Below are 24,951 nucleotides of genomic sequence, written 5' to 3' on the forward strand. Positions count from 1 at the left end.
AAACTCATGTCCATTGAGTCGGTGATGCCATCCAACCTTCTCATCCCCTGTCTTCCCCTTCTCTTCCTGCCCTCAATCTTTCCCAGCATCAGGGTCTTTCAAATGAGTCAGTTCTTCACATCAGGTGGCCAAAGTATTGGAGTTTCAGTTTCAACATCAGTCCTTCCAATGAATACCCATTACTGATCTCCTTCAGGTTGGACTGGTTGAATCCCCTTGTAGTCCAAGGGACTCTCAAGAGTCTTCTCCAACACCATAGTTCAAAAGCATCATTTCTTTGGTGCTCAGCTTTCTTTATAGTCCAACGCTCACATCCATACATGACCACTGGAAAAACCATAGCCTTGATTAGATGGACCTTTGTCGGCACAGTAATGTCTCTCTTTTTAATATGCTGTCTACGTTGGTCATAACCTTCCTTCCAAGGAGCAAGCGTCTTTTAATTTCATGGCTTCAGTCACCACCCACAGTGGTTTTGGAGCCCAAGAAAATAAAGTCTGTCACTGTTTCCACTGTTTCCCCATCTATTTGTCATGAAGTGATAAGGCCAGATGCTATGATATTAGTTTTTTAAAAGTTGAATTTCAAGCCAGCTTTTTCGCTCTTCTTGTTCTCCCTCATCAAGAGGCTGGTTAATTTTTCTTCTCATTATTATTATTATTGAAGTATAGTTGATTTACAATGTTGTGTTAGTTTCAACTGTATAGCAAAGTGATTCAGTTATATACACACATATATTTTCAGATTCTTTTCCCTTATATATTATTACAAATATTGAATATAGCTCCCTGTGCTATACTAACTGTTCCTTCTTGACCTGCATACACATTTCTCAGGAGACAGGTAAAGTGGTCTGGTACTCGCACTTCAGAATTTTCCCGACAAATTTGTCTGTTGTGATCCAGACAAAGCTTTCAGAGTAGTCAATGAAGCAGAAGTAAATGTTTTTCTGGAACTCCCTGTCCATCATATCTTAGATTTAAGAACAACCTGATTTCGTTATGACAAGAACCTGCTTCCATTCAGTTTCCAAAGATGGGCATAAACCAGGACAAGCATAGAAGAGCAGATCCATGTACTAGGCCCTCTATTTAGCACGGGAGAAGCTGGTTTGAGAGAAATAAATCAAATCATATTTGCAAAGACTGGCACCTTGACTCTGGATTGCCATCCTTATTCTGAGTTATGGTGACTTCAAGGGTAACTTTGGAATTGCTCTATTATCTTTGGCCTCTATGTTTTCCAGTCACTTCCATTTGGAAGGAAAGAATTGAAATTGGCTTATTAACCCCCACAAACCATACATGAGGATCAAGCATTGCTTGATCTTCTAATGTGAAATGGCCCTTATTCTTGGTACTTGCCTTTCCTTATGGGGGTTGTTTTTCTTGTTTACATAGTAAGGGGACTAAAGCAGAGATCGATGGAGCTGGGATTACAGCAGAACCAAAGCATGGCAGCTTGGGATTTCTGTTTGTTTGTTTTCTTTTGTTTTCATCATCTTTCTGCCAATTCCGGTCACCTCCCTTCCTCTGGGACATGCTGAGTTCAGCAAGTCCAGCTCTATCTGTCCTGACCTCTGAGCCCATTGGTTTCTAGTTGTCTGATAAAGCCTTTGCTGCAGACAGGACCTGCTACTTCCCTCCTCACAGCACACTTGCAACCAAAGCTGCATATTCCTCTTCTGGGGCCTCCTTCCAGCCTTACATTTCAGTTCACTATCTTCAGCCATCTGGGACATGGCTCTGTTTTTCTTCTTCATCTTTGGTGAGTATTTCTGCTCCTTTGGGTCCAGGCTTCAGTGTACTCTGGAACTGCCCATGTGGTACAGATCTAGGTATCTTTCAAAGAAAGACTCCTTCCTACTCTCCCCCTTTCTCTATATCTGGTAATTATTCTAAATCCCTAAAGCCACTTAATCTTTACTCAATTTATAATCCATCTTGATTGCCAGAAAACTTTCTATTTCCCTATATTCACATTATCAATTCAGTAATAATTTATACTATTGTTTTTTCACACAAATTTTCCTAAATGCACTATTTATAAAAAGACAAATAAGTGGATCATGGATAACAGCAAGAAAAGGAAGGAGAATACAGGACAAACACCTTTCATTGATCATACTGATTCCTTTCAAATGTATTTCATGTGTTTCCCTAGTTTTCCCAGTTTCTTATTGCTCAGATTAATTTAGAGTAAATTGGGATTTTGGAAGCAAAGAGATCTGGATTTCAATCTTTGCTCTTTGATTTCTTAGCTGTCTGAATTTTATTTTATTTATTTATTTTTTAAACATATATTTTTAAAATTTATTTAAGCTGTCTGAATTTTAAAGTTACCATATCCCTCCTAAATCTCATTCTTATCTATGAAGTAATGTTATGTTCCTCAGAGGTTTGTTAGGAGCCTTTTCACAAGATAAAAGAGCCTGCTAGGTCCCTTCCCTAATCAATCACATTCATTTTAATATTCCTGATGATCCAGTATACCACTGGAACAGACCGGTCTCTCAGTTGGGCATTTGTGTGTTCTATGCAGAGTGATGGTCACATTCCTAAACACCCACACGCCCCTTATGTTACCTAACAGAGAGTTCCCCACCTCCTGTTGTGAAGTTACTATTGGATCTCTTAGGCTTATCTTCAGTTGTACCTCCCTCTTGAAGTCTTTCTGATCTGTGATACACATGGTGATCAACCCCACTACAGAGTTCTCAAGTCACCTTTGGGCTATATCACTTTCACACCTATCAGGCTCATCACAGTCAGTTTCCTTTGCATATATACATGCTTTGTGTTCTTTATTAGACTTGTATGGTGTTATACATAGTATAACCTTGAGTTTCAGCCAATTGCAGACAAGGTCTTTTTGAGTCTGGGAGTGGCTATATCCTAAAGACTAAGGACATGTTGTTATCAACCAATTACTTGAAAAGCAAATATTTGGAAGAAAATATTCCAGAACAAGTCAATGAAATACATGGATTTGCCTAAAAAGCTCTAGGCTGGAAGTCCAAATATGTTAACTCCATCAGAAAGATCCTATAAGATGGGGTAGTGTTGGGGGGTGATGACTTTTGAAGTTCAAAATACTGGGTTTCAGAGACCACTGATAGTCACAGGACTCTCTCTATAGCATTTGCTGTTGTTCAGTAGCTAAGTCGTGCCTGTCTTTTTGTGACCCCCTGGACTGCAGCATGTCAGACTTCCCTGTCCTTCACTGTCTCTCAGAGTTTGCAATAGGATGGAACCTAATGAGCAGATGAGTCTGACTACACAGAGATCTTGTAGGAAGAAACTCTGATCATTCAAAGATGTGCTGATACTTCAACCTGGAAGTTTGGAAATTAGCATAGAACTGCTTTCTGAACTCTTAACCAGGTTCAGCAAACCTGGTTTGCTGCCTGCAAACTAAGAATGTATATTGCATTTTTAAACTGTGGGAAAAGTCAAAAGAATAAAATTTTGTGACACATGAGAATGACATGAAATCTAAATTTAATTGTTCATAATTAAAGGTTGATTGGAACATAGCCATGCTTATTCATTTACATGTATATGGTTGCATTGATAGAGCTGATTGGTTGTAACAGACTGTATAGCACATGAAGCCTGAAATATTTACTATCTGGCCTTTTACACAAAAGTTTGCTGACCATTGTCTAAATGCAGTGTCAGTGAACACAGAAAAATACTGCCATTTTCCCCTATGTGAAAGGTTGCTGCTATGAGCCATGAATGATGCCAGGATTCTTGGCCTCTGAAGGAGAGGCATTCAACCTGGGGCCAGTGATGAGGCTTGATCACTCAGAGCTTTTTGTGTAATCAAGTTTTGTTAAAGTATAAAAGAGAGAGAGAAAGCTTCTGACATAGACATCAGAAGCAGGCAGAAAGATAGTTTTTAGCAAGGAGTTATATACCTATTAGCTTCCCTGGTAGTTCAGAGGTTAAAGCATCTGCCTGAAGTGCAGGAGACCTGGGTTCGATCCCTGAGTCGGGAAGATCCCCTGGAAGGAAATGGCAACCCGCTCCAGTATTCTTGCCTGGAGAATCCCATGGAGGGAGGAGCCTGGTAGGCTACAGTCCATGGGGTGGCAAAGAGTCGCACACGACTGAGCAACTTCACTTTCACTTACATACCTATTAGAAAGCGGCTAATTAGAGGGGAAAAAAAAAAATGAAAGCCTCAAAACTGAGATAACACCAGGCCCTTCTCCCACACATGCATTTTGAGATAGCATTGACACAAGGTGAGTCAACCTGGGCCATATAACAATAGACATTAATCTTGAACAAAGGTGGATTTCCAAGCAAATACATAGTTTCATTAACATAGCTTAAGAGAACACTTCCATGAGTGAAACAGATTGATGTGTTGAGCCATTATGGGTTCTGAGCCTTAGGTGAACCAACTTGAAGAAAGGTAAATAAGGTAAATACATTAACATAGCTTAAGAAAAACATTTCCATAAGAAAAATGCATTGGTTAGCTCAAGGTTTGAGAAAAGTTAAGTTCAGGTGGAACCAGGTGTTGTCATGGCAACACAGAATTTTAAAAGACCCTCCTTTTAATTTTGTATAGAGAAGGAAAAAAAAAAGTTTGACACTTGTAGTTTGTTTCCTCCACTTGGGGGATCCCTAGGCTTCCTGCCTGTTACTCTCTCATATGCCTTTCAAAACATCTTTATCCTCCCCAACCAGTGTATCTGTTGTGGAATCCAGAGTTGCAAGCCACACCTCGGAGGACATTCAAGACAGTGGAGTACAGTTTATTATGCCAACAGGAATCAGTTCCCAGCAAGGACCCTGATGTTTCTGAGAGGCCCAGTTTCATACCCCTCCCCGCTACGTGACTGGTTACATGTTAGCAACCTCTTTGTTGTATATGGCTGAATTTTACAACAAATAGGTGCTAGGAGAACAAACAACAAAGATTGGGGGGGGGGGGGCAATGATTATACATCAAGGGAGATATCTCCTTGGTTAATCTAACAGGGGCAGCCTGACCTCAGCTACAATCTCTGTTTGTCATATGTAGGGAGGGAAGTCTCCAAGAGACCGGGTTTTCACTAGCAATGGTTTTCTCACTCTTGGGCAGGGTTCAGTCCCAGTTCACATCCTGTCTTTAAGATGGATGACAGGCTTCAAGATGGAGTCTCTCTTGCTTCTCTCACACTGGCCTCAACACATCTTCCCAGAAATCTCCAACATGTTTTCCTGTTGGACTCAGATACTACATCACCACACTTCTCTCTTAGGTGGTAATCACCGATCAGTCTAATAGATTAAAATAGAAAATAAAATCTATCCATGCCTGGGGTAGAGCCAACATCAGATGGAAAGGGAACATGATAGGTCTAATTAGCCATGGTAGAATGGGTCTGTTTGGCTGTTAGTCAGTGTCATGTATTTTTTTAGGCTGGTCATTCTAGGAGGAGAGGGAGGAGAAGGAGAAGGTTTCAAAAAGGTCTAACCTTGGGGGCTGTGTATTTATCTCTCTGTCCCACAAAGTTCAACAAAACTTTCTAGAGAGTTGTGTTTTTGAACAAAGCCTTGGCAATTGACTACTTGATCTCATTCACTTCTCTCCCTCTCTCTTTTTTATTTGCTCAGCCTTTTGCACCGGACCTGGACTTATAGGTAAGATTTTTTGGGGTCCTAAGAGTGTGGACTTTCAGCTCTGGAGAGTGGAAATTTTGATTTCCCGGGGCCAGGGAGAGAGGCTATGGTTCAAAAGAGCCCCAGTGGATTTTCTTTCTGGTTTCCCAACCCACCTACTCAGTCTTATATGGGTAGATTTCCACTTCCAAAACTTAGAGAAAATTCGAGTGGTTTATCCTGCAAAGGGATTCCTCTCCATTTGGCCTGTGTGACCCAAGATGCTAGCCCAGCTCTAGCTCCATCATCTAACAAAGCAGATGGCTTTGTTTCAGGCTCAGAAGACACCTCATCTCCTGGGAAATAAACTTTCTTTTGCCCTTCTATATCTACTACTTCCTGGTCCCTCTGCCACCTTTAATGTTATCACTGAACTAGAAATGCACCAACTTCTGTGCACCTCATGGTTTCATCATCAGAGTGCAGGCTGGATTTCAGTGGCCACTGGTCATCTCTTCATGGAGTCTTTCGGCAGAGCACAAACGGTTCAACTGAGGAGAGAATGGGGTGGCACAAAGAGAATTAGTCTGTGGAAGAGGAAGCCTCTGATGGTCCAAAAATCAAGGGGATTGGTTGAGGATTATGAGTTTCTTTGACATTGTCTCTTCAGCCTGTTCTTTCTCTTGATAGTAGAGGCTTTATGAGAGAGGGGCAGCTGCAAACTCTGCTATGAATGTGCAGGATCTTACACCCTGCTGGATCAATTTGCTTCCTTAAAGAAATGCTGCTTCTGGGTCCCAGTCCAATACCCAGATGACCTGGTTTTTCTTCTCTGGCATCCAAGGTTATGCCTTGTTGCAAGTGCCAGGAGACAGCTGCTCTCTTTATACTCAGGGATGGAGGACCCACTCCTGGGTCCCTGTCTCTGAAGCCCTCAGCTAATAAAGTAGGCTAAAACACTGTCTAGGACACAGCTGCCCTGATGAGCTCCTTTGTTCTCTCTAGCTTTTAAATCTTCTCAGCCCTTCTTTTCCCTTCAGCTGCATTTCTTTGATACTTTTCTCTTTCTCTCTCTTAAACATATTTCTTCTCTCCTACAATGTGATCTAGTCCTCTACTCCATGGAAAAGTAAAACTTATTTAAACCCAGAATTTGGGGGCTTCCCTCGTGGTCCAGCAGTTAAGAGGTGATGCTTCCAAAGCAGGGTGGTGGATTTGATCCCTGGTTGATAAACTAAGATCCCACATGCCATGTGGCATGGCCAAATAAAAAATAAACCTAGAATTTTATAACTCAAAATAAAATAAAGTAGCCTGTGCATGATCCTGATATTGAATATTTGCTAGAGCATACAATAAAGCATATCCAAACTCTAATCTTAGTTACAGTGATCCAGAAGTTATTTCTAGATGACTGACTTGAATAATATATACATGCCTTAAGCTTCATGGTGCAACAATAGGAACTTTTCTTAGTTTTTTATAGTTCTATTTTAATTTTTGTCTCTAACTTCCATTCCACATGTCATTTCCCTCAAGAAATTATAGAAGAGGAGAGATCAAAAACAAATGACTAAACCAAATATAAACTTCTCAATGCAGTTTAAAATCAACCAGGTCAGACATCTTTCACCCAACTACTTCTTCTGGGGTTGATGCCAAGTTCTAGGGAGTCTGCAAAGTTGAGACAAAGTAGGCAGTAGAAATTTGGGTCCTGAGGAATTGTATTTCATTCATACAGGTATCTGAGTCCTTCCACATAGCCCAAGTTGTCATATACCATTCATAGTCTGATAGACCACAGGCCACAAGTCCAGATGTTGTCCCTCCAGCTACAATGGACTGCTCCCTGGAGGCTTGGCAAACTGAGATCTTCTTTATCACTATATCTCCCTGGGGCTGAGAGGACTTGATGGGATTGCTTCAAGCCTATTAAATATAATCTTCTTGAGGACAGCAATGCTGGCTATCTTGATCACCACTGTTCTCTGTGTTCATAAAGCAGTACTTGGAATGTAGTATCCAGAAGCTTGTTTCCTGATAGGCTCTTCCCTTGTCTCCCTACACAGTCCTCTACACTCCATGTCTAAGTCTTGCTTTCCTCAGAACTTATCTGGAGACTCTGTGAAGCCCATCTCCCATTCTCAACACATAGAATCTTCTAGACCCAGTTTTAGGGCTCTGAGACTTTGAGGCTCCGACTCTTCCCTTACCCAGCATTCTCTGTATTTCTTCTGAGCTAGGTTCTTGGACATGGGAAAATGTCATGGGAAGTAGCAAGGATGGTTGGGAGTGGATCACTGATATTGAGAGAAAGAGTCAGGTTGATCAGCCCAGATTATATCTAGACATCTCCATGCTTTCAGTGCAGGGGAAATAGGTTCAATCTCTGGTCAAAGAACCATAACCCCACAGTGGCTAGAAGGAAAACCACATTACAGAAAGTTAATCAGGATGAAAACTCACAGGATTTTGTTTCAGATTAAAGGACAAGATAAAGCCCCAGAAAAACAACTAAATGAAGTAGAGATAGTCAACGTTCCAGAAAAAGAATTTAGAATAATGATAGTGAAGATAATGATAGTAAAGATCATGGGTTCTCAGAAATAGAATGGAGAAGATGGAAGAAATGTTTACCAAAGACCTGTAAGAACTAAAATACAAGCAGAGATGAAGAATACACTAGAAGGAATCAATAGCAGAATAACTGAGGCAGAAGAACAGACAAGTGACCTGGAGGATTGAATGGTGAAAATCACTGCCACAGAACAGAACATAGAAAAAAGAATGAAAACAATGAAGAGCAGACTAAGAGACCTCTGGGACAACATTAAACACACCAGCATTTGCATTATAAGGGTCCCAGAAGGAGAAGAGAGAGAGAAAGGACCCAAGAAAATATTGGAATAATAGATGAATATTTCCCTAACATGGAAAAGAAATAGTTAAACAAGTCCAGGAAAGGCAGAGTCCCAGGCGGGATAAATTCAAGGAGGAACACAATGAGACACACACATAGTAAGCAAACTGACAACAGTTAAAGACAAAGAGAAAATATTAAAAGCAACAAGGGAAAAATGACAAATAACATATAAGGGAACTCCCATGAGGTTGTAAGCTGATTTGTCAACAGAAACTCTACAAGCCAGAAGAGAATGGTATGATATATTTAAAGTGAAGAAAGAAAAACCTGCAACCAAGAATACTTTACCCAGCAAGACTCTCATTCAGATTTGATGGAGAAGTCTAAAGCTTTCCAAACAAGCAAAGGTTAAGAGGATTCAGCACCACCAAACCAGCTTTACAACAAATGTTAAAGAGACTTCTCTAGGCAGGAAACACAAGAGTAGGAAAAGACATACACAAAATAACCCTAAAACAATTAAGAAAATGGTAATAGGATCATGCATATTGATAATTAACTTAAATGTAAATGAAGTAAATACACCAACCAAAAGACTTAGACTGACTGGGTGGATGAGAACATGTGCATGTATGCACTTAGACTTATCACAACACTCTACTTAACTCCCCAAATTGTATGTAATTATTTTATATTGCTAGGTTAATCATGTTTCCATTATGGCTTGCAATTGTAGTCATCTTTTATTTTTTGTCTGGCTATTGACTGTGAAACTAAAACAACTTTTACTATTGTGATTATGTAACTGGTGGCTGCTTAATACCATTGACCATTTTTCTGGTCAAGAGCAAAGAAAAGAATTCCATATGACTAAAACTACCATTTAATAGAAAAACCTATAGTCACTTTTTAAAATCCAGATGCATATTAGAATTGTCTTGGAAATTTTGAAAAATGCAAATGCTGAGGGACTGCTTTTTATCTCCAAAGCTCCAGATGTATTTCTAATGAGCCACCATGTTTAAAAACAACTGGATATATGATGACCTTTTACTTTTATCTAGTCTGTTTCAATTTTTCTATTTCATGTTCAGTGCTTCCTGTTTTAGTTTCATTTAGTTTATGTTTTCCTGTTTCTCTGTCTTTTTTTGATGTTCTTTCTCAAGCCTTTATCAAGCATAGTAGAAAAGCTTTTGTATACATATATATAGTTTGTATAATACCTATATTTTAGAAAATATATGATTTTTTGCTTAGCTAAAAAACTTACGACATTTTGACTTCACTTGTTTGACCTAGTATGAATAGAATGCTAGATTTCTAATTTATATTCACTCAAAACTTTGATATAGTTCCACATATTTTGGCATCTAGGATTACTGCTGGTAATCTAGAAAGTTTACTATCTTAGTGATTTAAAAAAAAAAAAACCTGAATGAGGCTTGAATGTTCTCATCCAGTTCTGAGAATATAAAGGAATACTATGTTGTTAAAAAATAAAACCAACAAACAAGGAATTAACTTGTGATACAGTATTATTAACTAAAATACAGGTTTTGTTCAAATTTCACACAAAAATGCATGTATATATGCTATAGTTTATTTGGCTGGAAGGTAATTACAAGACAAACTAAAATTTTATGCAACATATTTTTGATGTGATCATTATAGCATTGTGATCTTAATTCCTGTTAGAAAATATACGTTTAAAATAATCATATTAAGCACATATTTGTACCAAATCCAAAGGTAGGGATATTAAGCCTGTTTTTCCAAATTTCACCAAGGGCCAAAAAAAAAAAAACACAGTTTCAGTTCAGTTCAGTTCAGTCGCTCAGTCGTGTCCAACTCTCTGCGACCCCATGAAGTGCAATAATAATAATAATAAAGGAGTGTAGCAGAACCAGAACTCAGAGATGGAGTCCTGGCGCCCCTCCTCCTCGTCCTCCCTTTTGACCCCTACTTTCTCACTCTTCAATTCTCCACATCCTGAAAATGGTAGAAGAATTCCAAGAAGACTGCATGCATGCCTGAGTACTCTCTGGGCCACTCCTAATCTCCAGCCAATATCTCATTTCTTTGCAGAGTCTTCACCCAAAGTGCGACTGGTGAGAGGTCGCCATCACTGTGAAGGGCGGGTGGAAGTGGAGCGGAATGGCGAGTGGGGCACTGTGTGTGACGACGGCTGGAACATGAAAGACGTGGAAGTGGTGTGCCGGGAGCTGGGCTGCGGAGAAGCCAGGGGGACGCCCACTGGTAATTTATATAAGCCATTGGCTGATGAAAAACAAAAAATCTTCATCCAAGAAGTCAACTGCAGTGGGACGGAAGATAAATTGATTAACTGTGACCAGCTGGAAGACGTTTATGATTGCTCCCACAGCGAGGATGCAGGGGCAATATGTGAGCGTGAGTATGGCAGGACTCAAGGACTATATGCCAACTGCCCATAGCCTGCATGACCAGTCTTTGTCCTCTTTATCTTTATTCTCCACCATGAACTAATGGTTACCGATTCCTTGTCCTTCCCTTCTCACCCTTTCTCCACTGTGGACCCTGGAGTCAAATATATCCTCACCTAGAATTGTTATATTCTTCCTTGGTTGAACAGTGGCACGAGTGTAAAAGCACCCTCCTGCCAATGTAGAGACTTAAGTGATGTGGGTTCGATCCCTGGGTGGGGAAGATACCCTGGAGGAAGGGACAGCAACCCACTGCAGTATTCTTGCCAGGAGAATCCAATGGACAGAGGAGTCTGGCAGGCTACAGTCCATAGGGTCACACAGAGTCGAACATGACTGAAGCGACTTAGCACTCACACTTGGTGGAACTAATGATTTTCTCTTAGTTTCAATCTTAGTTTTTCTTCGTTTCAGTCTATCCAAGAACCTGATTCTCTTCTTCACACACACAAACATGCACAGATCCAATAACCACTAAACATTTGTATCTAAAGCTCAGGTGGAGTTATGGGGAAGAAATGAGCTCCCAAAGTATAATATAAATTTATCAGTTCTCAAGGGGTCTATCATCTAGTTAGGTAGACAGGAAATGCTCATCGGAAACCAACATACAACTGTGTATATATATGTATATATATATACTGCGTGAGTGTATGCTCAGGCGCTTCAGTTGTGTCTGACTCTTTGCAACCCTATGGACTGCAGCCTGCCAGTGTCCTTTGTCCATGGGATTCTCCACGCAAGAATACTGGAGTGAGTTGCTGTGCCCTCCTCCAGGGGATCTTTTCCAGCAAGGGATTGAACCCAGGTGGATTCTATACCCACTGAGCCACCTGGGAACTCTCTATATATACACACACATATTCATACACAACAATTATATATACATATATAATTGTTGTTCTATTCCTTTATGCCTTTCATATACTTGCTGTCTATACATTGATAATTTTCTGTGTGTCTATCTCCTTTTCCATTAGACTGTGATTTGGCTAAGGAACTAGTCTATGTCTTCTCTTTGTTACCCCATGGTTTGTTACCAGACAGTCACCAGATGTTTGTGTTCGATGCTGAGGCCTCATTCTTATTTCTGAGAAAGATTCAGAGTTAGGAGCCCCCTTTTGTGGGAAAGCTGTGTTCTTGCAGGGAGCAGAAACTTAATCTTTCTTTTCCTACAGTGCCAGAGACTGTGAAGCTGGTTGGTGGCCCTGGGCGCTGCAAGGGGCGCTTGGAGGTGAAGCACCAAGAGCAATGGGGCACTGTGTGCAAAGCAGGCTGGAATCTCTCTGCTGCGAAGGTGGTGTGCCGGCAACTGGGGTGTGGGAAGGCCACACTGATCAAAAGATGCTGTAACAAGGATATCCAGGGTGAAGGACTCATCTGGCTGAGCAGCGTGTCATGCTCAGGACAGGAAGAAAACCTTCACTATTGCCTTTCTGGGCTTGAGGGGAATAATAACTGCACCCATGATGAGGACACATGGGTTGAATGTGAAGGTAATGCCTATAAGTCCAGTGACTAGGTTTATTCGTGAATTTGATTAAATGGAATTCTATTCAACCAGTGTTTATAAAGAACTACTCTGGTAACTCAGCTGGTAAAGAATCTGAATACAATGCAGAAGACCATGGTTTGATTCCTGGGTCTGGAAGATCCCCTGGAGAAGGGATAGGCTACCTACTCCAGTATTCTGGGGCTTCCCTGGTGTGTCAGATGGTAAAGAATCTGGCCAGAATGTGGAAGACCGTGTTTGATCCCTGGGTTGGGGAGATCCCCTGGAGGTGGGCAGGGCAACCCACTCTAGTATTCTTCCCTGGAGAATCTTCATGGACAGAGGAGAAGAGACAAACAGGACTGAGTGACTAAGCATAGCACTCATGTATCAAATAACCATGGCAAAGCTTTGTGCTGCTCATCAATTCTCTTGTTTTTAAAATGGAGCTAATGATACTTGCCTTTGTATATGAAAATGCTTTAAGCACTAGCACTTAATACAAGTGCTAGATTAATATAAACTATTATTATATTGAATTCTATATAATAGGAATAGGACACACAGTTCCATGTACTTGTTGAAGTCTTCAATTAAAAAAAAAAGTACTAGAAAGTCATTCATAAGTATTAGACTTTTATAAAATAGATGGGAAAGTAAAAGGTCTTAGTTGAGGAAACATGGGACACATGGATTGGAAACAAGAGCAAGGGCTATGATCACAGAAACACAGGCAGGTAGAGAGCTTCAGAAGTGTTGATGGGATTTGAGTGAGGAGGTAGATGATGTTTCTTTCTTCTTTCCACTCCATCCCCTGACCCTGTAGATCCCTTTCAATTGAGGCTGGTAAATGGAGACACCAGATGCTCTGGGCGACTGGAGGTGCTGCACAAGGGCATATGGGGCTCTGTCTGTGATGATGGCTGGGGGACAAAAGAGGAGCAGGTGGTGTGCCGGCAACTGGGCTGTACAAGGCCAATCTTTGTACCTGCCAAATTGCGGAGAAAGTTTGCCCCTGGAGATGGGCGCATCTGGCTAGATGATGTCCATTGCAAAGGGTATGAGCAGTCCTTGGAGCACTGTCAACATAGGTCCTGGGGGTATCATGACTGCAACCACAAGGAAGATGTGGTCGTATTCTGCTCAGGTAAGCCCTGTAGGTTGAACCCATGGGGACTGGCATGGAGGGAGGTGAAGAAGCGGGTGGTGGTGTGTGAACTCTGAGGGTAAGGGTTATTCTACTAGTGCTGAGCAGCTGCCCATAATAGTCACCTACTTTGTGTTACTTCAAGGAATTACTCGAGACTCCTAGTCATGGGTAGAATGATAAGATAGTTTAAAAATCCCATACCATACAGTTATTGAGTGTGAGAACAAAAGAGGTTTTGAAAATTATTGAGTTGATAGCTTTATATTAAATCTGAAGAGAGTAAGAGTCAGAGAAAATAAGCAACTTACCTAAATCATAAAAATTGCTTTCAAACAATGGAGCAGAACTAAAATGACCAGTCCTGGCTCAGCTCAGGATTAGTTGACTTAGAGGAACCTAGGTCTCAAACTGTAAGCTAAAACTGTAGAAGATGGTCCCACCTCCTTCTAGCTATTGTCACTACCCAGATTTTAAATTAATCTGTGGGAATGGGGCTGGGGGAGGGGGCTGTTTGTGAATATCCTTGAGAGTGTCTTTTCAGAGAAGCCAGGATTCCAGCTGTAAATTGTAGACCTCCCAATATTGTTGGGCTTCCCTTGTGGCTCAGTTGGTAAAGAATCTGCCTGCAATGTGGGAGACCTGGGTTTGATCCCTGGGTTGTGAAGATCCCCTGGAGAAGGGAAAGGCTACCCACTGCAATTATCTGGCCTGGAGAATTCCATGGACAGTATAGTCCATGGGGTCGCAAAGAGTTGGACACGACTGAGCGACTTTCACTTCACGGAAGAGTAAAGGAAGAAATATGTCCCCATATGAGTCAGGAAATGCAAAGCATAGCCCTTGGGTGATCTCAGAGAGTCACAGCTCTGAAGCCCAGCTTTGTAATTAGTGTGGGATGCTGGCATGCAGGGCTGCCTGGTTACATACTCAGGGAATTGTGTAAGAGTTGAGAGATGATCAAAAATATGAAGCGCATCTAGTGCCCAGAAAAGGAGGGCTTTAGTGATGGAAGACTAGTGTTTGAGTTGAGCCTGCCATTTGGAGGCTAATTAATCTTAGCTGGTCAAAAGGAGATACTTGCTCCATTTCTCTTGAAGAGTTTTGTGATTGTGGAGGGTGAAAAGTGCTAATATGAATGAATATGGTTTCTGTCTCACAAAGGATCTGGTTATTGAGTCTAGGGCACTGAACTAGATTCTGATATGGTTCACATCAATGTGAGATATGTATGTGATTAGGATCTGGAAGGGTCTTCCTTTCCTATTCTGGGAACCAGTCTTCTTTCTTGGCCTCTTTGAGTTTGAATGAAATAATCCCTTCTTGACATGTCCCCATCCTTACTGTACATTCCTCTTCTCTTTACAGAAGCGTAGCCTGACATTTGATGTGTGGCCTGACTCCGGCAGGATCTGAGTGTCCTTTGCTTTCTCATGGCCTCAAATGGCTTAGTGCAAGCACTGGGCCTGCAGGCTCAGCTACCACCCTCTCAGCCCCTCAGACAGAATCTGAACACTCTTTTCTCTCAGAGCCAAGCACCCCCATCATCTCCTGGAGATATGAGTTGTTGAATTCTCTCTTGCCAAGGAAGATGACCTCCCACTCACCTGCTCCTCACTGCTGACCCTTTGGCATTGATTCTGGCCTCTCCTGCTTCTTTTCAACCAGCCTGGGATCCCCAGGTCTGTTTCTTTGACCACTACAGGACATTTCTAAGACCAAACCTATGTCTGTAAAGAACATGAAAGGAAGGTGACAACAAAAGGAACATTTAAGGGGAATATGGGTAAATAATGAGATGAAACTTGGGGGAAAGTTCTTTGAATGCTTTTTCTCAAGCCTTCAACACTTTTTCTTAATCTTCAACAATTAACATCTCACTATTCTCCTGTTGTCTGATAAAAGCAGACACATTCTTTCAAGAGCAGAGCAGTATCCTATAATCCTAGACCTTTTCATGACACTTGGAAAAGAAATATCTCACCCTCTGAATGCCCATAATAAAATACCTTTGTTGACTATCCATATACAACTTGCCAACATGATGTGCATTTAACAAGAAGAATCCTACAAATGTATTTTAATTTTCCCAAGGAAAAATGTATGGACCTGTGACTAGAAGGGAAAGGAAGAGATGCATTCAGAATTTGGGGGAATCCAGCGTTGTGTCTCATGCCAATCAGATGATATCATTTTAATTTTTTCAACTCAGATTTTAGGGTCTGTAAGTCTGATGCAAGACAGAATGATACTAAGGAGAGAATCATAGCTTGGTTCTAAAAACTGACAACTTCAGGCTCTGAGACTGAGTTGAGTACCTGTTATGTGTCTGCATTTATGCTTTCTAATAAAGTCTAATTCACAGTCTCAAGAGTTGCCTGTCTGTGTGATATGCTCTTTCTACCCAAGGGGAAAGCAGGTGGGTCAGTTTTACAGGGATGGCCTTTTAGGTAGGATTAGGTAGAAGAGAACCTGCTGGAGATGCAGTCATGTGTGTAATACTGCTCTCTCCTTTGGATGGAGAACTTTCTCCCTATCTCTTTTCATGGGAAAAATAGAGAAACTTAGTTTCATAGAAGAGAAGAAGATGACCTAACAGACACTTTGATATCTATCATATCTACTCAAAGAGATTTTGCCTCTGTTTGATCAGTTATCTCAGGTCTTTCTGATTTCCCCCACAGATTAAGATCATGTTCACTAAACCATGTAATGTCAATTGGGTTGGCCAAAAGTTCATTTGGGTTTTCCCATAACATCTTATGGACAAATCTGAATGAACTTTTTGACCAGCCCAGCAGAATCTAGAGACCTGCTGAACTGCCTTGATTGAGCCATTGTAAAGCTCTTTTATCCTAAGTAGAGTAGAACAAGGTTGGAATTTCACAAGAGAAACTTTGATTTCCTTTTAATATTTTTTTTTCATTTATTTTTATTAGTTGGAGGCTAATTACTTCACAACATTTCAGTGGGTTTTGTCATACATTGACATGAATCAGCCATGGAGTTACATGTGTTCCCCATCCCGATCCCCCCTCCCACCTCCCTTTCCACCCGATTCCTCTGGGTCTTCCCAGTGCACCAGGCCCGAGCACTTGTCTCATGCATCCCACCTGGGCTGGTGATCTGTTTCACCATAGATAATATACATGCTGTTCTCTAGAAACATCTCACCCTCACCTTCTCCCACAGAGTCCAAAAGTCTGTTCTGTACTTCTGTGTCTCTTTTTCTGTTTTGCGTATAGGGTTATCATTACCATCTTTCTAAATTCCATATATATGTGTTAGTATGCTGTAATGATCTTTATCTTTCTGGCTTACTTCACTCTGTATAAGGGGCTCCAGTTTCATCCATCTCATTAGAACTGATTCAAATGAATTCTTTTTAACAGCTGAGTAATATTCCATGGTGTATATGTACCACAGCTTCCTTATCCATTCATCTGCTGATGGGTATCTAGGTTGTTTCCATGTCCTGGCTATTATAAACAGTGCTGCGATGAACATTGGGGTGCACGTGTCTCTTTCAGATCTGGTTTCCTCAGTGTGTATGCCCAGAAGTGGGATTGCTGGGTCATATGGCAGTTCTATTTCCAGTTTTTTAAGAAATCTCCACACTGTTTTCCATAGCGGCTATACTAGTTTGCATTCCCACCAACAGTGTAAGAGGGTTCCCTTTTCTCCACACCCTCTCCAGCATTTATTGCTTGTAGACTTTTGGATAGCAGCCATCCTGACTGGCGTGTAATGGTACCTCATTGTGGTTTTGATTTGCATTTCTCTGATAATGAGTGATGTTGAGCATCTTTTCATGTGTTTGCTAGCCATCTGTATGTCTTCTTTGGAGAAATGTCTGTTTAGTTCTTTGGCCCATTTTTTGATTGGGTCATTTATTTTTCTGGAATTGAGCTTCAGGAGTTGCTTGTATATTTTTGAGATTAATCATTTGTCTGTTGCTTCATTTGCTATTATTTTCTCCCAATCTGAGGGCTGTCTTTTCACCTTACTTATAGTTTCCTTTGTAGTGCAAAAGCTTTTAAGTTTCATTAGGTCCCATTTGTTTATTTTTGCTTTTATTTCCAATATTCTGGGAGGTGGGTCATAGAGGATCCTGCTGTGATTTATGTTGGAGAGTGTTTTGCCTATGTTCTCCTCTAGGAGTTTTATAGTTTCTGGTCTTACATTTAGATCTTTAATCCATTTTGAGTTTATTTTTGTGTATGGTGTTAGAAAGTGTTCTAGTTTCATTCTTTTACAAGTGGTTGACCAGTTTTCCCAGCACCACTTGTTAAAGAGGCTGTCTTTTTTCCATTGTATATCCTTGCCTCTTTTGTCAAAGATAAGGTGTCCATAGTTTGTGGATTTATCTCTGGGCTTTCTATTCTGTTCCATTGATCTATATTTCTGTCTTTGTGCCAGTACCATACTGTCTTGCTGACTGTGGCTTTGTAGTAGAGTCTGAAGTCAGGCAGGTTGATTCCTCCAGTTCCATTCTTCTTTCTCAAGATTACTTTGGCTATTCGAGGTTTTTTGTATTTTCATACAAATTGTGAAATTATTTGTTCTAGTTCTGTGAAAAATACCATTGGTAGCTTGATAGGGATTGCATTGAATCTATAGATTGCTTTGGGTAGAATAGCCATTTTGAAATATTGATTCTTCCAATCCATGAACACGGTATGTTTCTCCATCTATTTGTGTCCTCTTTGATTTCTTTCATCAGTGTTTTATAGTTTTCTATGTATAGGTCTTTTGTTTCTTTAGGTAGATGTACTCCTAAGTATTTTATTCTTTTTGTTGCAATGGTGAATGGTATTGTTTCCTTAATTTCTCTTTCTGTTTTTTCATTGTTAGTATATAGGAATGCAAGGGATTTCTGTGTGTTCATTTTATATCCTGCAACTTTACTATATTCATTGATTAGCTCTAATAATTTTCTGGTAGAGTCTTTAGGGTTTTCTATGTAGAGGATCATGTCATCTGCAAACAGCGAGAGTTTCACTTCTTCTTTTCCTATTTGGATTCCTTTTATTTCTTTTTCTGCTCTGATTGCTGTGGCCAAAACTTCCAACACTATGTTGAATAGTAGTGGTGAGAGTGGGCACCCTTGTCTTGTTCCTGATTTCAGGGGAAATGCTTTCAATTTTTCACCATTGAGGGTGATGCTTGCTGTGGGTTTGTCATATATAGCTTTTATTATGTTGAGGTATGTTCCTTCTATTCCTGCTTTCTGGAGAGTTTTAATCATAAATGAGTGTTGAATTTTGTCAAAGGCTTTCTCTGCATCTATTGAGATAATCATATGGTTTTTATCTTTCAATTTGTTAATGTGGTGTATTTGATTTCCTTTTAATATTACATTAAAATTTCTTTTGTAAAATTTCAACCAGTAAGACGCCTGAGAACCAATCAGATAAAAGCAACATCTGTTGGAGGAGGCCAAGTGATCCAAAAAAGCAAGAAGGCAAGACACAACAGAAGGCTAAAAGGTAGTCTTAGAGGTCTAATAATAATGTGTCATTAAAGAGGAAATTGAGAAGCTGAAAGACAAGATTGACACTAGCCTGTTAGCACAGTCCAGGAGAAGAATGTCCCCTGACCCGAGAATATGGTTGTTTACCTTGATTTTCGAGGTGGACATGTCTAGAGATAGTGTATCAGAGCCTGAAGAAATTAGCCTAGTGACAATGACTGAGTGCTCACAAACAGTCATGTGTGTTTCTTCTTCCTGAACATGCCACGAGTCTATCCCAGGTTTGTCTTACTAGAAGATACCCCAGCCAGATTCCTGCCCCTACCCTGGCAAGGTGGTGAAGTAAAGTCGAGCTCTGCATTCAGTGAAAATATTACCCCTTGAGTATTTTAGGAGTTGCCAGTTGGCATATGCCTTATTCCCAAAGAACCTGTCCCATAACTGGCATCTTCTGACCCTTGCCCCATTCCAGATTCTAGCAACTCCCAAACTGCTCAGCACGCACATGCTCATTATACATTCCGACAGGAGTCCTGGGCAGCAGTGGGCCTCCAGGCCTGTGGAGCTGGAGCCAAACACCAAGCACCTACATAATCTCCAGTTCAGAAGGAGACACTTTTCTCCTGGACTGGAAATTTACCCTGAGGCTACAGCTGCAAACTGGCCACACTCAGCCCCCATTTGGACTTGTTGCCTGGTGGTCCCAGGCTTCTCCAGCCACCAGGGCTGCTGGGTGTCCCTTTTATCTCAGTGGGGCCATTCTCACAGGGGAAATGATTTATACCACCTTCACATCAAGGCAGTTAGCAACAAAATGCCTTCTCCATGCCTTTTCTCTTCCTAACTGACTTGTTAGAGAAGACCCCAAGGTTCTAGGGGAGGGCAGACCAAGAAGACTGAAAGGAGCCTGGATCTTTGTGAATCTCTGAATGACTCATACTCTGCTGACTGTGTTATGAATAAAAAATAAACATTATTTGTATTAAGTCTGTGAGATGCTGGGGTGGTTTTTTACAACAGTTCAGTCTGACCAAAGACATAAATAGTATTTTTAAAAAATCAGTTGCATTTCTTCAAAGATCACCAGAAAATAATTTCTTTTTTTCTAAATATCATGCATTTGATTTTTAATTGATTTTTAGTCGAGTATAGTTGCTTTACAATGTTGTTAGTCTCTGCTGTACAGCAAAGGGAATCAGCTCCATGTAGACATAGATCCCCTGGTTTTTGGATTTCCTCCCCATTTGGGTCACCACTGTGCACTGAGGTGAGTTCTGTGTGCTCTCCAGTAGATTCTCATTAGTTATCCATTTTACACGCAGTCCTGTGTATATGTCACCTCCAATCTCCCAATGCATCCCATCCCCTTGTTTTTCCCTTGGTATCTGTATGTTGTTCTCTACACCTGTGTCTCCATTTCTGCTTTGCAAATAACTTTATCTGTACCATTTTTCTAGATTCCACATGTAAGCACTATTATATGATATTTGTTTTTCTTTCTGACTTGCTTCACTCTGTGTAACAGTCTCTAGGCCCTTCCATGTTTCTGCAAATGGCAAAATTTCATTCTCCCCTACCCCACATTTCTAATGATCATATGGTTTCCTCAAAGCCTTTAGATATCTAGTATTCCATGCTCATTAGGAAGCATGAGATTTGGCCCACACATTTTATTTTTACTATAAATTAACTATAATTAATTAATGTATTTTTTTATTTTGGTGTCTTCCAAGCCCCCCCCCCCCCCCCTTTTGTTTTCTGGAAACTGTGCAAGGTTCTCATGGAGAATTCTTTGCCAACATGTTTTGGTATACATCTTAAGACTTTTTTTTTTTTTTTTTTAAGAACAATTTTGGGATCACAACAAAACAGAATGGAAGATACAAAGATTTCCCATACACCTTTTGCCTTCATGCATAACTTTCATAACATGCATAACTTTCCCCATTCTCTGCATTCCCAATAGAGTAGTATATTTGTTAAAAACAGTGAAGCTACAGTGAAATATCTTTATCACCTAAATTCCATACTTTGCATTAAAATTCACTTTTGATGTTGTTCTATGGATTTGGGTAGATTTATAAACATGTATTTCCCCAAATAGTATCATACTGAATAGTTTCACTACCTAAAAATCCTCATTTATCCTTCACTCTCTTCCCACTCCTAGCAGTCACTGAACCTTTTACTGAAAAGCTTTAACTTTTCCAGAAAGTCACATCATTGGAATTGTACAGTATATATGCTTCTCAGATTGATTTCTTTCACTTAGTGATATCTAGTTATGTTTCATTATAGCTTGTTTATTTTTAGTACTAATATTCCATTGTCTGCATGTGACACTTTTTTGTATCCATTTATCTACTGATATTTATCTACTGAATTCTATGTTGGTGCTTCCAAGTTTTGACAGTCGTGAATAAAGCTGCTATAAACATCTGTGTGTAGATTTTTGTGGGGCCATAAGTTTTAAACTCTTTAGGGCAAGTACTAAGGAGCATTTTACAACAATATAAGCATGATCTCTGTTTGTTTCCAAGGCAAACCACTCAGTGTCACAGTAATCCAAGTCTATGCCCTAGCCAGTAATGGTGAAGAAGCTGAAATTGAATGGTTCTATGAAGACCTACAACACCTTCTAGAACTAACATCCAAAAAGATGTCCTTTTCATCATAGGGGACTGGAATATAAAAATAGGAAGTCGAGAGATACCTGGAGTAACAGGCAAATTCAGCATTGGAGTACAAAATGAAGCAGGGCAAAGGCTAACAGAGTTTTGCCAAGAGAACTCACTAGTCATAGCAAACACCCTCTTGCAACAACACAAGAGAAGACTCTACACATGGACATCATCAGATGGGCAATATCAAAATCAGATTGATTGTATTCTTTGCAGCCAAAGATGGACAAGCTCTATACAGTCAGCAAAAACAAGAGTGTGGCTCACATCATGAACTCCTTATTGCCAAATTCAGATTTAAATTGCAGAAAATAGGGAAAACCACTAGACCATTCAGGTATGACCTAAATCAAATCCCTTACAATTATACGGTAGAAGTGACAAATAGATTCAAGGGATGAGATCTGATAGACAGAGTGCCTGAAGAACTATGGACAGAGGTTTGTGACATGGCACAGGAAGCAGCGATCAAGACCATCCCCAAGAAAAAGAGATGCAGAAAGGCAAATGGTTGTCTGAGGAGGTCTTCCAAATAGATAAGAAAAGAAAAGAAGTGAAAGGCAACAGAGAAAAGGAAAGATATACACATCTGAATGCAGACTTCCAACGAATAGAAAGGAGAGATAAGAAAGCCTTCCTCAGGGATCAATGCAAAGAACTAGAGGAAAACAATAGAATGGGAAAGACTAGAGATCTCTTCAAGAAAGTTAGAGATATCAAGGGAACATATTATGCAAAGATGGGCACACAAGGGGCAGAAATGGTATGGACCTAACAGAAGAAGAAGATATTAAGAAGAGCTGGCAACAATACACAGAAGAACTAGACAAAGAATATCTTCATGACCCAGATAACCATGATGATGTGATCACTGGACTAGAGCCAGCCATCCTGGAATGTGAAGTCAAGTGGGCCTTAGGAAGCATCACTACAAACAAAGCTAGTGGAGGTAATGGAATTCCAGTTGAGCTATTTCAAATCCTAAAAGATGATGCTATTAAAGTGCTGCACTCAATATGCCAGCAAACTTGGAAAAACCAGCAATGGCCACAGGACTGGAAAAGGTCAGTTTTCATTCCAATCCCAAAGAAGGGCAATGCCAAAAATGTTCAAACTATTGCACTATTGCACTCATCTCACATGCTAGCAAAGTAATACTCAAAATTCTCCAAGCCAAGCTTCAACAATATGTGAACCATGAGCTTCGAGATGTCCAAACTGGATTTAGAAATGACAGAGGAGGAAGAGATCAAATTGTCAACATCCACTGGATCACAGAAAAAGCAAGAGAATTCCAGAAAAACATCTACTTCTGCTTTATTGATTACTCCAAAGCCTTTGACTATGCAGATCACAACAAACTGTGGAAAATTCTTCAAGAGATGGGAATACCAAATCACCTTAACTGTCTCCTGGGAAATCTGTATGCAGATCACAAAGCAACAGTTAAAACTCAGCATGGAACCACAGACTGGTTCCATATTGGTAAAGGAGTACTTCAATGCTATATATTGTCACCCTACTTAGTTAATTTCTATGCAGAGTACATCATGTGAAATGCCAGGCTGGGTGAAGCACAAGCTGGAATCAAGATTGTCAGGAGAAATATCAATAACTTCTGATACACAGATGATACCACCCTTATGGCAGAAAGTGAAGAGGAACTAAAGAGCCTCCTGATGAAAGTGAAAGAGGAAAGTGAAAAAGCTGCATTTCAAAAAATGAAGATCATGGCATCTGGTCCCATCACTTCATAGCAAATAGAAGGGGAAATAATGGACACAGCGACAAACTTTATTTCCTTGGGCTCCAAAATCACTGCAGATGGTAACTGCATCTGAAATTAAAAGACGCTTGCTCCTTGGGAGTAAAGCTATGACCAACCTAGACAGCATATTAAAAAAAAAAAGACATTTCTTTGCCAACAAAGCTCTGTTTAGTCAGAGCTATGATTTTTCCAGTAGTCATGTATGGATGTTAGAGTTGGACTATAAAGAAAGCTGAGCACCAAAGAATTGATGCTTCTGAACTGTGGTGTTGGAGAAGACTCTTGAGAGTCTCTTGGACTGCAAGGAGATTCAATCAGTTCATCCTAAAGGAAATCAGTTGTGAATATTCATTGGAAGGACTGATGCTGAAGCTGAAACTCCAATACTTTGGCCACCTGATGTGAAGAATTGACTCCTTGAGAAAGATTCTGATGCTGGGCAAGATTGAAGGTAGGAGGAGAAGGGGATGACAGAAGATGAGATGGTTGGATGGCATCACTGACTCGTTGGACATGAGTTTGAGCAAGCTTCATGTGTTGGTGATGGACAAGGAAGCCTGACATGCTGCAGCCCATGGGGTCACAAAGAGTCGGACATGACTGAGCGACTGAACTGAACTGAAGCATGCCATCCTGACTGCAGTTGATTGATACCAAAAGTAGGCTTATGTCCAAGCTGGATCAATCAATCCTTCCTAGGAGAAATGAACTCTGATGAAAAGTAGATTAGTTTCTCAAAGTAATTGGACTGGTAAGAAGTTAACCTAGGAGCTGTGGATGGTCATTTTTCCCATAGAGCAGAGAATGAGAGGAAATCCTTCCTCAGAGAAATGAATGAACCAGATGCTCAGAGAGGAATATAGATGAGAGACACAGAACAACATTTTACATTTCTGGTTCTCATCTCTTCCTGGACTCCAGCTGCACTCCTAGTCTTGTGATCTGTGTCAAACTGTTGTAGATTTATAATACATGTGTATTATTGGTATATATAATGATTTGTAATATATATTATAGCATAAATATAATATATATTAAAATTCTATTGAATTATCTCATTGGTTTTTGTACTTCTAACCAAAATAACCCTAACCAAGTTTCCTGTTTTAACTAAATAAAGTGATAATTTACCTGTCTTGTGTAAGTTTAGTAAAATAAGCCCATTGATTCATTATCAGTAATGAATCAATTTTCACTGCATTTATAAAGTCAAGTTTATGGATCTAAACAGATGAGGGCCAAGATCATAACAGAAGTACCACTACAATGTCTTACCTTTGAGTGGTTCTGGCTGGCTGGTTGATCAATCAACTTGTTTAAATGGGTGACATTTATAGCTCATGCCCTCCTTTTTAAAACACAGATGAACTGAGGTGTTGCCACCAAGATGGTAATATGGATCATTCCAGACTTCAGTCCTCATAAGAAGACCAACTCACAACTATCCATAGATAAGATTTAATTA

General features: G+C 40.2%; 1 protein-coding gene across 1 annotated transcript; it reads left to right on the top strand.

Moving 5' to 3' along the window:
* Positions 1-1,597: 1,597 nt before the first annotated feature.
* Positions 1,598-15,935, top strand: CD5L (CD5 molecule like). Its single transcript, XM_061120443.1, has 6 exons — positions 1,598-1,767; positions 5,616-5,642; positions 10,549-10,872; positions 12,104-12,421; positions 13,244-13,564; positions 14,933-15,935. Exons 1-6 carry the CDS (start codon positions 1,740-1,742, stop codon positions 14,938-14,940), a joined length of 1,026 nt encoding a protein of 341 aa, XP_060976426.1. The 5' UTR covers positions 1,598-1,739; the 3' UTR covers positions 14,941-15,935.
* The last annotated feature ends 9,016 nt before the right edge of the window (positions 15,936-24,951 follow it).

Source organism: Dama dama, chromosome 20 (assembly GCF_033118175.1).
Source record: "Dama dama isolate Ldn47 chromosome 20, ASM3311817v1, whole genome shotgun sequence".
Classification (NCBI taxonomy): domain Eukaryota; kingdom Metazoa; phylum Chordata; class Mammalia; order Artiodactyla; family Cervidae; genus Dama; species Dama dama.

Excerpts from the sequence above, each read along its gene's own strand:
- CD5L (XM_061120443.1), top strand. The coding sequence starts at position 1,740 with ATGGCTCTGTTTTTCTTCTTCATCTTTG. Across the intron at positions 1,768-5,615 it reads GTTTTTCTTCTTCATCTTTG|CCTTTTGCACCGGACCTGGA; the intron begins GTGAGTATTTCT and ends TTATTTGCTCAG. Across the intron at positions 10,873-12,103 it reads TGCAGGGGCAATATGTGAGC|TGCCAGAGACTGTGAAGCTG; the intron begins GTGAGTATGGCA and ends CTTTTCCTACAG.